Source organism: Octodon degus, unplaced genomic scaffold (assembly GCF_000260255.1).
Source record: "Octodon degus isolate 3935 unplaced genomic scaffold, OctDeg1.0 scaffold00188, whole genome shotgun sequence".
Taxonomy (NCBI): domain Eukaryota; kingdom Metazoa; phylum Chordata; class Mammalia; order Rodentia; family Octodontidae; genus Octodon; species Octodon degus.
The window spans coordinates 4,508,895-4,520,917 of NW_004524764.1; the positions used below are offsets into that span (position 1 = coordinate 4,508,895).

A 12,023-nucleotide genomic window follows, 5' to 3' on the forward strand; every position below is an offset into this window, starting at 1 on the left:
CAGGGAGTTCTGCTGAAGGGTTCTGTGCTGGTCCTGCAGCCTGGGTCAAATGAGGATCCGCGGGCCCCGGGTCGTCTCAATCACTCTCCGGGCCTGCGCTCTGGGTCTGTTCAGGATCCAGCATGCCCGGGTCGGCTCACTCACTCGCCGGGCCTGCGCTCTGGGTCTGTTCAGCGTCCAGAAGGCCCTGGGTCATCTCACTCACTTGCCGGGCCTGCGCTCTGGGTCTTTTCAGGATCCGGAAGGCCCTGGGTCGTCTCACTCACTCTCCGGGCCTGCGCCCTGGGTCTGTTCAGGATCCCGCAGCCTGGGTCATCTCTAGAAGATACATTTTTTTTTTTTTTTTGCATTATGTTTCTTTTTCTTGTGAATAGAATCAGTTGCATCTAGGATTTTTAAATATATTTGTAGTGCATGTTTTCCTGGTACAAGTTACTTCATGCAATTACATACTTAATATTAAAATCTTTTAGATTTTCTGAGTGCCTTTATTTGGCTTCTGTGTAACTAATATGGAATGGATTTTCTGTACCTATGAAAAAAATAAGGAACAGTTAATGATATTTGATTTTTTTTTTTTTCTTCCATTTTGGCTAGATGTAGCTGAACTAAAGGTTTGAAATTAGGTTTTGGTATTTTGTTGCTTAGTTTTCATTCAGAACACTTAATGTAAACATACTTTACCATTTTGTTATAGCACATTGTTTTGTTAAATCTTGAAAAACAGAAGTACACATTTTTGTTATTCTAGCATCTAGTAAGTCAACAGAAAGATCCAGATACAGAAGAATATAGGAAACTCCTTTCTGAAAAGGAAGTACACACTAAGCGGATTCAACAGTTGACTGAAGAACTTGGGAGACTTAAAGCTGAAATTGCCAGGTATATGGAAAGAAGCCTTTAATTATATGTAGTACATGAAATCTTAAAGGAGTTTATTGGTTTATTTTGGCTCTACATAACTTCCAAATGCTTTGTTTGAGAAAGAATAGAAAATACTAGAGCCCTGAGGAATTAAGTAGTGATTTAATGACGTACTTTCCTATATGGTTTATTTCTCTGTATTGGTATAAATCAAAAGCTACATTTATTTTATAAATAATAATCAAATTAACCTTTGCTTGTGTTTTTTTTTACTGATTAGTCTATATTTGTCACCTTATAAAGCAATTGTTAAGGTCTTAGTGATCTTTGAAGTGCTTCACCTTTTAAAAGTAAGAAATTAAAGTTTCGATTTACCTTTTGAAAGCTTTATTGTGATTTGTTCATGCCATTGGCCCCTTTTACATACTGTTTTATAGCTTATAATTTTTTCTCATATTCTCTTTATTGTAGTAATAGTCTGGCATGTTCAGGAAGAGAGTATTTCATATGGCTCAAAAATTGACTACCTATAAGGTTTTACAGTTAGTTGTCTGTGTGGCTCTTTACCAAAAAAACTTCGACAGCACTCAGAGTAGAGCTCATGCAAAAGCATGAGCTTTTGCACTCAAGCAGATCTGAATTAAAATCTGGATACCATCAGTTATTTGTGAAATTGTGCCTGTTACTCAATCATTTGTAGCTCATTTCTTCTCAAGTCTAAAACGGGTGTCACACCTGTATGTGAGATCCGTCTATATGACTATAAATTAGTGCGTAGGGTGGTTGGAGTTTTTAATTTTGAAACTTACTAAAGCAATAGAATATAAACCTTAAAACTGAAGTGTTATGAAATTTGAAGTCTCATATATTTTTCAAAGAAACCTTTGTTCCATTTCTTTAAAGATCAAATGCATCTTTGACAAACAACCAAAATTTAATCCAGAGTCTGAAGGAAGATTTAAATAAAGTAAGAACTGAAAAGGAAAACATCCAGAAGGACTTAGATGCAAAAATAATTGACATCCAAGAGAAAGTCAAAACTATTACTCAAGTAAAGAAAATTGGGCGCAGATATAAAACTCAGTATGAAGAGCTTAAAGCACAGCAAGATAAGGTATTTTGAGGAACATTTTAAAATGAATATGTACATATATTATGTTTTATTAGGATAGATAGAAAAATTTTTCATAATTTTGAATTTGAATTTTAAATTTACATGATTTTGTTTTGCTGTATTACTGAGAATTAAATCCAGGATGCTATGTTTCTAGCCCATTTTTACCTTTGAGACAATCTTGTTAAGTTGCCTAGGCTAACTTCCTGTCTCAGGCTCTCATGTACTTGAGATTGCAAGTATGCACCATCATACCCAGCTTCTGTAACATTGTTTAAGTTATGATCAAAAGTGCATTGTAAACTCACAGAGAAACTTTGGTAATGATAAGTATTTTAGCTAGAGTTTTAGTTTATATTTTAGTGTTTTGGTTTTTTTTAATTTACATTTTTTTGGCGGGACCGGGGATTGAACTCAGGGCCTTGCGCTTGCCAGGGAATCGCTTATTCTACTGAGCCATCTCTCTAGCCATAGTTTTTATATTTTAAATAATGTTTTATGTAAAGGTATATTTTTATAATTTGTTGCCAATCAAAATTATGTAAGTTAGGACTGGACAGATAGCTCAGCGGACTAAAGCACCTGTTTAAGCAGAGCACAGTGGCCAAGGTCTGATCCCCAGAGTGCCATGCCAGCCCTACCCCCAGGATGTGCTGAGATGGCAATTGAGACTGGGAGTGTCATGTGTGCCTGTAATCCCAGCGCTTGGGAGGCTGAAAATAGGAGGATCACTACAAGTCTGATACATATAGTGAGACCCTATAGATCCTGTACTAAATACATTGAAGTTCTTTTTTTTAATTTATTTATATTTTTTTACTTTAATCCATTGAGCTATTTGGCCAGCACTAAATGCATTTAAAAAAAAAGTTATTTATATTACCTGTCTACCAAAAAGAATTTTAAAATCTTTATTACAGTTCAAAACTAAATCCCAAAGATAAGGAAGTTGTATGCTGACTTTATATTTAATGCATGTTGGAGTCAAAAATAAAGAAAAACTATTCAAATATCTTATCTCACATTACTAGCAACCATTAGCACTTTATAGCTGCTTTTGTTTACATGGAAACAGTATGCTTTTTCAAAGAAGTGCTGTCATTAGTGTACATTCTTATTTATTTATTTATTTAGTTACCTAGTTATTTGGTAGGGAGTCTTACTACCCAGTTCTGACTCATAGTGATCCTCCTGTCTCAGCCTCCCCAGATCAGGGATTACAGGTGTGCACCATAATGCCCAGTTTCAGGGCCAGCACAGCGCACACTCAGGGTCGCAGCATGCAGTACTAGGGATCGAACTCTGGTTTTGCATTTGCTAGGCAGGTGCTTAGACAGCTGAGCTATCTCCTCAGCCCAGTATACATTCTTTTGCAGTCTGCCCTCCCATTTGATTTTTATTATAAAACATGTCAAAAATTCATCTACAGTGCATCACCGTTTTGATTTGCTTTTTAGTAGGTACTTCTATAAAACAATAAATTCTTATTTTTTGTCACTAAAATTATGCCATAGAAATTTCTCTTTTAATGTCCTTAAAAATAAATTTTGCTTCAATATGTTTATTTCCTTATGTAAACTTGCAGAATTGGAATCACTAAATATAAATATGTCAGGTGTTATTACTCTTTGTCACCTCAGGTTATGGAGACTTCAGCTCAGTCTTCCAGAGACCATCAGGAACAGCATGTCTCAGTGCAGGAGATGCAGGAGCTCAAGGATGCCCTCAACCAGGCTGAAACAAAGTCAAAATCACTTGAGAGTCAAGTGGACAATCTCCAGAAGGTATGAGTGTGAGGGCAGTAAAGATGTGTATCTGTCATTCTTGTGGTGTCCCTCTATCAACTAGGAATGTGTATATTTTTTATTACGATTAGATCATGTATATAAATCGTATTTAATCATTAAGTATTCAACAATTTAAATTACACAAGGAATACTTTTTTTTAATTTTAAAAGACATTATCTGAAAAAGAGACAGAAGCAAGAAATCTACAAGAACAAACTGTACAGCTTCAGTCTGAACTTACACGCCTTCGTCAGGATCTTCAAGATCGAACCACTCAGGAGGAGCAGCTAAGGCAGCAGATTACTGAAAAGGAAGAGAAAACAAGAAAGGCTATTGTAGCAGCAAAATCAAAAATTGCGCATCTAGCTGGTAAATTTCTGTATATTAAGGCCTAGACATTGTAGTGGAAGTTGATGATACAATACAGACCTAATTGAGAAAAAAATATTGTGAAAGGAAGCTATTATATGTGCTCTCACTACAGGTTTATTTAGTTAGGTATTAACATAGAGAATCTTAATTTTCAAATGATGATATCCTTGTTATTTGCTGTGTTTATGAAGTCTTAATTTTGGCTGATAATCAGTAAAGTTTATTGTGGCTTTTCTGCATAGTGTGTAACAGTTCTGCCTTGTGACAGAGATCCTTTAAATCCAGATTCTGCTAGCCAGGTACTGGATCTTACTAAGCCAAGGATTTTTCTGCACCTTGCTTAAGGGAGGGCTTGTGTGGCCCTTTAGGAAGAATGCCATGACAGATGGATGAGAACACCCATACTGTAATGCTCAAGGCTTTACTGCTTAGTAGGTAAATGTCAAATTAATCAGGTTTTATCATTGGCATTTTTAATGATGTCAAAGGTAGTATCCTAAAGAGTTATTTGATAAAGCAAGTTTTTGAGTTCATATACACTGTATAGATGAAGTGAAAATTTTGTAGTTTGTAATGAATAACACATTGAAATGTAAAGGGTTTCTACCAACTAGGATTCTTTAATATTAAGTCTTTTTAATAAGATACATATTCATGTTGGAGAAAGTATAGCTTATATTGGGATAATAAATGTGAGTATGTGTAGAACGTTGCTCATTAAGATGTATGCCATCAGAGGGCCAGGGATATAGCTCAGTGGCACAGTCTTGCCTGGCAAGTCTGAGGTCCTACGTGTAATTGCTGGTAAAAAAAAAAAAAAAGATGTGTGTCATCAGAACTAGTGTAGATTTTAAGTTAGGAGAACCTGTTATGACCTGTGTGTGTAACATTTAAGTATGCAAATGTTTTTTCCAATGTATGATTGTGACAGTATAATCACATGGTCACTTTAGGTGTAAAAGATCAGCTTACTAAAGAAAATGAGGAGCTTAAACAAAGAAATGGAGCCTTAGATCAGCAGAAAGATGAACTAGACGTTCGAATGACGGCTCTTAAGTCCCAGTATGAAGGTCGAATTAGTCGTTTGGAAAGAGAACTCAGAGAGCATCAAGAGAGGCACCTTGAGCAGAGAGATGAGCCTCAAGAACCTACTAATAAGGTGACTAGCTACATTTGCTAAATAGCAAAGGAGTTATTCTTCATTCTCTTTTCTTGAAAGTACTGGGTTACTAAGGACTCTTTATCAGCGTGAATTTTCACATTAGTACATTGGTGATATATTATTAGTAAAATTAATAAATTAACTATAGTAAAACATTTTAGTAACATTGTCTAGTGGGCTGTCATGCGAGATACACACAGAAATCGATATTTATCTCTTTGTAGGTCCCAGAACAACAGAGACAGATCACATTGAAAACCACTCCAGCTTCTGGTGAAAGAGGAATGTGAGTTTTCTTTTATAGCTTGTTTTTTTATTAAAGTTCAGGAAAGATCTGGTAAGCTTTGGGGATAAACCAGATGTATGTACTCTCTTGTTTTGGCATACTTTCAGTCCAGTAGAGTAGAGTGTTGTGAGAGAGAACGTTAACTCATCTTTTGAGTTTGTGACTTTCTCTGAGTTACATTAACAGAAGTAAAAGAGACCTGCCAGCAGTTATGTACTGGTTGGATATATGCTACATTACCTGAGAACGCCACTCTGGAACATTCCTTAGTTTTTAGTGCTTAAATTTAAAACCTTTTCAATAGAAAGTTTAAGATATTTAGCAAAATAAAAGTATAAAACCACTAAAAGACAAATATATTTAAAAAATTAATTAAAGTGTATTTTCAAAACTGTTTTCAATCTAACAACTGTACCTAAAGCAGTGTCTGAAAATATGATCAATAAGGCTTGAACCAGATTAAATCATATTTGCTCAGTTGTCTACTTGAGAAAGTAATGTGTCTTTTCATAGAGCGTAAATATTTTGTGAGGAGTATTTATAATTATGAATGTGTGATTGTTGCCTTTCTCCTAAGTGCCAGCACATCAGATCCCCCAACAGCCAATATCAAGCCAACGCCTGTTGTTTCTACTCCAAGTAAAGTAACAGCTGCAGCAATAGCTGGGAATAAGTCAACACCCAGAGCTAGTATTCGCCCAATGGTTACACCTGCAACTGTGACGAATCCTACTACTACCCCAACAGCTACCGTGATGCCCACTACACAAGTAGAATCACAGGAAGGTTAGTAAATAACACAGATCCAGTTAGATTACTTGTTTACCTTTATTTTGAGGTTATGGTGTCATCAAGGGTAAATGAGGCATCCAAAGCTAAAGTTGTGAGTGTGAATAAATGTCTTAAAACATGTACCGCCTAGGATTCAGCAGATTTCTGCCTTTTCTTTTCCACTTCATTTTCTTTGTATGCTAAAGAAGAGCTAAAGTGCAACTCTATAAAATATATGCCATGTTTTTCTACAACCAGATGTTCACTTCCAGTGGCGAAGAAGGATACGAAAAACCATAGTAAATTATTTTTCAATCCATTTTTCACTGAAATTGTTTGAGCTTTTTTCTACTTTGTTCTTATGCCACTTTGTTACTCATTATGGCATTTGAACTTTATAGTGTATACATGCCTTTTTATTCCACTAGGTTGACCTTCTCAAGTCCAAAGTCTTCGTTTTTTTATTGTTTAATCCTTTTAGCTAATTTCCAAAGTACTCCTTTAAACTCTATGTTTATTTTCTTAAATTTTATATCTTGATATTCCAGAAAACTGTGCTATGTTTACTTTCTTACATTTTATATCCTGATAAATGTTAGAATTCAATGAATTTTTCAAGTGTTTAGAAGTATGTAATTCTGTAAATTTTATGAAAGTACATTATTTTGCCTATATGCATGAAATAATTAACAGATAAATTTTCAACCAAGCTTTTTTTAAAAAAAAAATACAGGGGTTAAACCCAAGGCCTTATACAGTCTAAAACAAGTGCCCTTCCACTGAACTCTGCTCATAGTCCTAAATGTAATGTTTGTTTTATGGTGTCAATTAAAAAAAAATGAAGCTCAGTGAAAATTTCTCTTTTGACTTTAACCTTCTCAATAGCAGTTTTATTTGGTCATAATTAAAATGGAACAGTAAATACAAGAAGTATTTTAGGTTTAATTTAGCTAATTATTTCAGTTGCAAGCGATCATATCAGGTGATACGAAAGTGTAATACTTTTACTTGCAGTGTTTTTGTGTAGTGAACAGTAAGAGATTTATATAGAAAAAATGCAAAATACGATGTATACCCCAGAATAGTGCAGGCTACAGACTGCTTTAATGAGACTAGAAGACTAACATTAAATACTTTAATTATTCTCTTAGCTATGCAGTCAGAAGGGCCTGTGGAACATGTTCCAGTTTTTGGAAGCACAAGTGGATCTGTTCGTTCTACTAGTCCTAATGTTCAGCCTTCCATTTCTCAACCCATCTTAACTGTTCAGCAACAAACTCAGGCGACAGCATTTGTGCAGCCCACTCAGCAGAGTCATCCTCAGATTGAGCCTGCAAATCAAGAGTTATCTCCAAATATAGTAGAGGTTGTTCAGAGTTCACCAGTAGAACGGCCTTCAACTTCCACAGCAGTTTTCGGCACTGGTAACATTAATTTTAAGTGTACTTATACATTTGTAATCTTTCAGATATAATGTACATGTTGAGTGTCTTTTATAGAGAGGTACTGGCTTCAAACAGGTTTCAGAATGAATGATTGTATTCTTAACATTTTCTTTCATGTTTACCATTGAATAGGTTTCTGTCCACTTACCCTCTTATAGAAGAGATATTTATTCCCTTCCTGTTACTTTTTGGCTGGTTTTAGAACTGAAAAATCTCCAAACATTTAACTTAATGTCAATCTTTAAGGCTAAAAGACCATATATAAGAAGTCATACGTTTTATAGATGGCCCTGTGTGAACTCGGTAAATAACATTTACGTATCAGTACAATTGCAGTGATGCAGATATATTATAAAGTTGGCTGGCCTTATTAAAACAGAAAAACCATTGATGGGCTGGGGAGATAACTCAGGGCTCTAAAGTGCCTGCCTGGCAAGCGCAGGACCCAAGTACAATCCCCAGTGGCACGTGCCTGTAATCCCAGTGCTCAAGAGGCTGAGATAGGAGGATCACTACGATTCCAAGCTACGTAGCAAGACCCTATACCAAATAAATAAATAAGTGATTTTTAAAAAATTTTTTAAAAAGTGAATCAGAACATAATTTGCCCTTTGTTTACTCATGAATTAGCAAAAACAAATTTTATTGAAAGGGATTGATGTAAAAATATAAAATTCTATATAGTTGTTTACTGTTTAGTTAATTAGCTATGTTAATTTTAATGTCATTTAAATTACTTCTAAGTGAAGTTGTTATACTGCTTTTAACTCGAGATTTAAATTATTTACTTTCAAAGTTTCAGCTACCCCAAGTTCCTCTTTGTCAAAGCGTACACGAGAAGAGGAAGAAGATAGCACCATAGAAGCATCAGAAGTCTCTGACGATACAGTGGAAATGCCTCTTGCAAAGAAGTTGAAAAGCGTTACACCTGTAGGGACTGAGGTGGGTAAAGTTCTTTCAGTTTTATTCATACTTTTGTGAGTAAGATTAGAATATTGTTTTAGAGATGGCCAAAGACAACTTCATAATGTATTATCGGGAGAACTGTTTTTCGACTTAAACTTTTCACTGACAGCCCGGGTATAATTGCTGTCGGCAGTGGTGTTTTATATTCTGTGCGTATCTTTAATTTGTCCCCATTTCAGTCAAATGCATAGAAAAACATAAGTTGGATTCCATTTCATATTTTTCATTGTTTTTTTAATTTGAAGGACGTTTTCAACTTTTGTCTTCTATAATTTAACTGTAATTATGTTCTTTTTGTTAAGGCTGTATTGATAAATAAGTAAAAATAAGTGATCATTTCTGCTATAGAGTTTTATAAAATTGTTGATTTGAGTTTTGTTTGCGTACTTTTTGGAAGTAGTGGCAGAACGGTAACCCTTCATCCAGTGCACTGATGTGGCTCCTGCATTGTATATTACAATTTAGGAAGAAGTTATGGCAGAAGAAAGTACTGATGGAGAAGTAGAGACTCAGGTGTACAATCAGGATTCTCAAGATTCCATTGGAGAAGTAAGAACGTACTTTAGTATATTGTTGCTCTTAGTGAACAAAATTAACTTTAACAAATTGAAACATTTGGACTTTTATAAAACTTCTCTTTATATTCATTGAAATATTACTAGAATTAACCAATGTAATCTACACTTTATATTGTTCCTATGAGTATAAGTGCTATAAACTTACATTAAGAAATACTTCTGTTTATATGTAACAAAATTTTTTCCAAGTCATAAGTTGTGATGAGTAAAGGTTGATTCACCATTATAATTATTTGGAAGGACACATCCTGCTTGAGTCTTGAGTTGATCTGTGTTCTCCTTTGGTGGTTCTCTATTGTTTCTTTTTTTCTTTTTTTTTTGGTGGCCAGCTCAGCCCATCCTAGGGGCAGGGCTGGCATGGCATGTGGTGCCAGGGACCTAACTGCAGTCCCTACATTTGCCTAAACTTACCTAAGCAGGTGCTTTAGACCATTGAGCTATCTTATGGGCCCCAGTCCTCTCTTGTTTCTCTTTCACAATTTAAATAATCTGTGAAAGGATTATATTTGTATTTTTTTTTTTTAACTCATTGAGGCTCCTTTAGAGCACCCTATTAGGGAAGAGACTCTAAAGTTATAAAGCAATAGGTTCCATTCCTCACCTCCACCACTCTGAAGGTGTGGGACTATAAGCATGTCATCAACTTAGTTGTTTTGCTTGTTAGAAAGTTAAAACATTTTGGTTGTAAAGTACCTACCATGTGCACTCACAATATTTCCTTTTTTCCGTGTGCCCATCAGGATAAGAACTCAGATATAATGATAGTTTACTACAAAAAAGAGTAGTACTCTTTTAACTTGGTACTATAGTCAACCATTGTTAAAAGAAGTTTGTATTAACTCATTTAATTCTCATAACAACCCTACTTTGTTGGTAAAAAAAACAATGCACAGTAGGTAATGATCCAGTTTAAGTAACATTGGGCTGGGATTGAGCCCATTCTGTGTACTTTCCAGGTCTTCTGTGAAGCTTGAATAATACGGGAAAAACTTTTTAGTGTAAAATTACTTCATTGGTGTAAAATTAACAGTTATTTCAAGCTAATCGTAACCATCAATTACAAGTAAATTTTAATTTTTTTTATGAGTTAATTTTACCAGTATTCTCTGACTTAAAAGCAATACTAATGTTCAGATGTATTAGCAGTACTAAAAATGACAAATAAATATCTCTCAGAATGTTATGTTACAGATTCAATTAGAAACATCAAGACACCTAGGATTTGGAGGCAGATTTATGTACAGTGACAAACTCGTATCATTTCTACAGTATCCTTGATCTCTGGTCTAGGGCTTATATGGGATAAGCAAGCAGGAAGTACAAAGCAGAATGGCTGTACTGACAGGTTGTACATCACAATGATCAGCCATTTCTAAGAGACAAAAGCAACCAGAGCTGGAATAGGAACTATTACCTAGGCAAGAAACTGAAGTATACTGGCTTAGGGTGCCATTTTCCATTATATTTACCCTCTCTCTTCATTTCCCCAGTAAATGTTTGCTAGGCATGTCGTCTTCTCAAACAAGGCTTGACTGGAATCAGTCAGTGATCCCAGGATGGGCCCTAGCTGAGCTCCCCTACTCCCTAAGTTATTTTTAGGAAGAAACAATTTAGACCTATCTGTTTTATAGCATTACTCTGGCAAGGGAGTGAGGGAGTTATTTTTGATCTAGGAGAGTGTCGTGTGTGTGTGTGTGTGTGTGTGTGTGTGTGTGTGTGTGTGTCGTAGACACATCAAATCTTGGTTAAGTGATTGATTGATTGATCTATTTTCCTGAGGCAATCATCCATAGAATTCAAGGCAAAAAACACAAGGAGCAGAGGTTGGGGAAGCAAGGACTGAGGTGAGCAGAATCCAAGTCAGTTAACAAAAACCAGTTAGCAGGGGCCAGGGAAGCAAGGACTGGAGTAAACAGCATAAAAAGACAACAAAACTCAAGGGAAATAGGTATGGAGTAGTCCTGCAAATGGCTGCCCTCAGGCTTCACAGTGCATGGACTGGTCTGCATCCAGAGTGATCTCAGTTGTCTCTTTAAAGTGAGCCTCAGAGGAGGTAAATTTTCCAGTGGATCTAAGGCTGGATTCTTGGAACTGGTAGAGGTGGCTAATATGTGTGCAGGTTATATGTGTGTGCAGGAATGTCTATAGATACAGCTAGTCTTTCAGCTGGCTACAAGCTGTTTCTGTAGGGTTATTTCTGTGTAATCTATCCATACATTTTTAAGTGGGGAGAGTCTACTATAATGTATGAGGTCAGGGACAGTGACACAGACACTGATGCCTGAGCTGGCTACAGGGGTACAGGTGCCAGCACTGCAACTTGAGTTTGCAAAACAAATGGTGGGGTGACTGATCTGGGAATACCAGGTAAAATTTTTTGTGGTTAGGGTTAATGTTTCAGTTGTTTGGATCCCCAAAGGGGGCTTAGACCTCTGGATCCAGTTATTTTGTGTCCTTTGTGGCAGATTTCCACACAGCAGCACTTTGTTATGCAGATCATCCCTGCAGGTGAGTTTTTTTTTTTGTTGTTGTTTGTTTGTTTGTTTGTTTGTTTTTTCAAAGTTTTATTGATAAACAGATAGCAATGAGACAGTTTCAAATCCAATCAGAAGTACACTTTCAACAAATAATACACTGCATATATTCTTCTTAGTGGTTAATTGCTGTACACGAAGTG

The 12,023-nt window shown here is 35.8% G+C and overlaps 1 protein-coding gene across 3 annotated transcripts in view; it reads left to right on the top strand.

The window, feature by feature from the left end:
- Nucleotides 1-12,023, top strand: part of Tpr (translocated promoter region, nuclear basket protein) — a 94,452-nt gene that overhangs the window by 51,089 nt on the left and 31,340 nt on the right. For all 3 annotated transcript variants that reach the window (XM_004643982.3, XM_023704109.1, XM_023704110.1), the window contains exons 30-39: nucleotides 752-882; nucleotides 1,768-1,978; nucleotides 3,619-3,762; nucleotides 3,937-4,135; nucleotides 5,092-5,297; nucleotides 5,525-5,586; nucleotides 6,164-6,372; nucleotides 7,509-7,781; nucleotides 8,599-8,744; nucleotides 9,234-9,317. In XM_004643982.3, coding sequence (XP_004644039.1) covers nucleotides 752-882; nucleotides 1,768-1,978; nucleotides 3,619-3,762; nucleotides 3,937-4,135; nucleotides 5,092-5,297; nucleotides 5,525-5,586; nucleotides 6,164-6,372; nucleotides 7,509-7,781; nucleotides 8,599-8,744; nucleotides 9,234-9,317 — 1,665 coding nt within the window. The remainder of the gene's footprint in view (nucleotides 1-751; nucleotides 883-1,767; nucleotides 1,979-3,618; nucleotides 3,763-3,936; nucleotides 4,136-5,091; nucleotides 5,298-5,524; nucleotides 5,587-6,163; nucleotides 6,373-7,508; nucleotides 7,782-8,598; nucleotides 8,745-9,233; nucleotides 9,318-12,023) is intronic.